The 1,217-nt window shown below is 49.2% G+C and overlaps 1 protein-coding gene across 1 annotated transcript; it reads left to right on the forward strand.

The window, feature by feature from the left end:
* Positions 1-6: 6 nt before the first annotated feature.
* LOC105569100 (probable phosphoribosylformylglycinamidine synthase) lies at positions 7-1,206 on the forward strand (the record flags this gene model as incomplete). The annotated part of the gene is made up of 1 exon (XM_012025321.1): positions 7-1,206. A coding segment is annotated over one exon (1,200 nt), but the record flags the coding sequence as incomplete, so codon positions are not given.
* Between the last annotated feature and the right edge of the window lie 11 nt (positions 1,207-1,217).

Here is a 1,217-nt window from a genome sequence, read left to right on the forward strand (position 1 = left end):
CTTGATTTCGCCTCCGTACAACGGGCCAACGCCGAGATGGAACGGCGTTGCCAAGAAGTGATTGACCGCTGCTGGCAAAAGGGCGAAGATAACCCGATTATTACCATCCACGACATCGGTGCAGGCGGCTACTGCGTGGCACTTAGCGAATTCGTACATGATTCCAACCTCGGGGGAAAATTCGAACTCCGTGATATTCCAAACGCCGATATGTCGATGTCGCCGATGGAAATCTGGTGCAACGAAGCACAGGAACGCTATGTACTTGGTATCGATGAATCGAACCTGGCAGAGCTTGAAGCGATGTGTGAACGCGAGCGTTGTCCGTTCGCTGTGGTCGGTGAAGCAATCGCCGAGCCGCAACTTATCGTTACCGACCGCCTGCTGAAAGAAACGCCAATTGATATCCCTATGAGTACACTGTTTGGTAAACCACCAAAAATGACACGTGAAGTAGCCACGGTAAACCCTGCATTTCCAGCTTTAGAACTTGAGAATATTACTATTGCCGAAGCAGCGAGGCGTGTGTTGCAATTACCCGCTGTTGCGAGCAAGAAATTCCTCATCACTATTGGCGATCGCAATGTTGGCGGACTTATCACCCGTGACCAAATGGTTGGTCCGTGGCAAGTGCCAGTTAGCGACGTTGCGGTTGCAGCGAGCAGCTTCAAAAATAACTTTGGTGAAGCTATGGCAATGGGGGAACGCGCACCGGTCGCTTCTATAAACTCACCGGCCAGCGCTCGCATTGCAATTGGCGAAACTATAACTAACTTGCTAGCTGCAGACATTGAAAAGCTTTCCGATATCAAGCTTTCCGCTAACTGGATGGCTGCGAGTGGCGATCCACTCGAAAATCAGCGATTATTCGAAACTGTGAAAGCGGTCGGCGAGGAATTCTGCCCTGCACTTAATCTGACCATCCCTGTAGGTAAAGACTCTCTTAGCATGAGTACCTCTTGGAAAGAAAATGGCAAAAGCAAAACCATTACCAGTCCACTCTCACTCATTAGCACTGGCTTTGCACCAGTAAAAGACGTACGAAAAACGCTTACGCCAGAACTACAGCTTAACGGCAAGCCAACTTCACTCATTTTAATAGACCTTGGTAAAGGCAAAAACCGTCTTGGCGGATCAGCGCTTGCACAAACATATGGCCAACTTGGTAATGAATCTCCAGACATTGACCCCGAAACACTAGGCACGTTCTTCAAAGA

This window comes from Vollenhovia emeryi, unplaced genomic scaffold, assembly GCF_000949405.1.
Source record: "Vollenhovia emeryi isolate VEMERY1.0 unplaced genomic scaffold, V.emery_V1.0 DF950351.1, whole genome shotgun sequence".
In the NCBI taxonomy this organism is placed as follows: Eukaryota; Metazoa; Arthropoda; class Insecta; order Hymenoptera; family Formicidae; genus Vollenhovia; species Vollenhovia emeryi.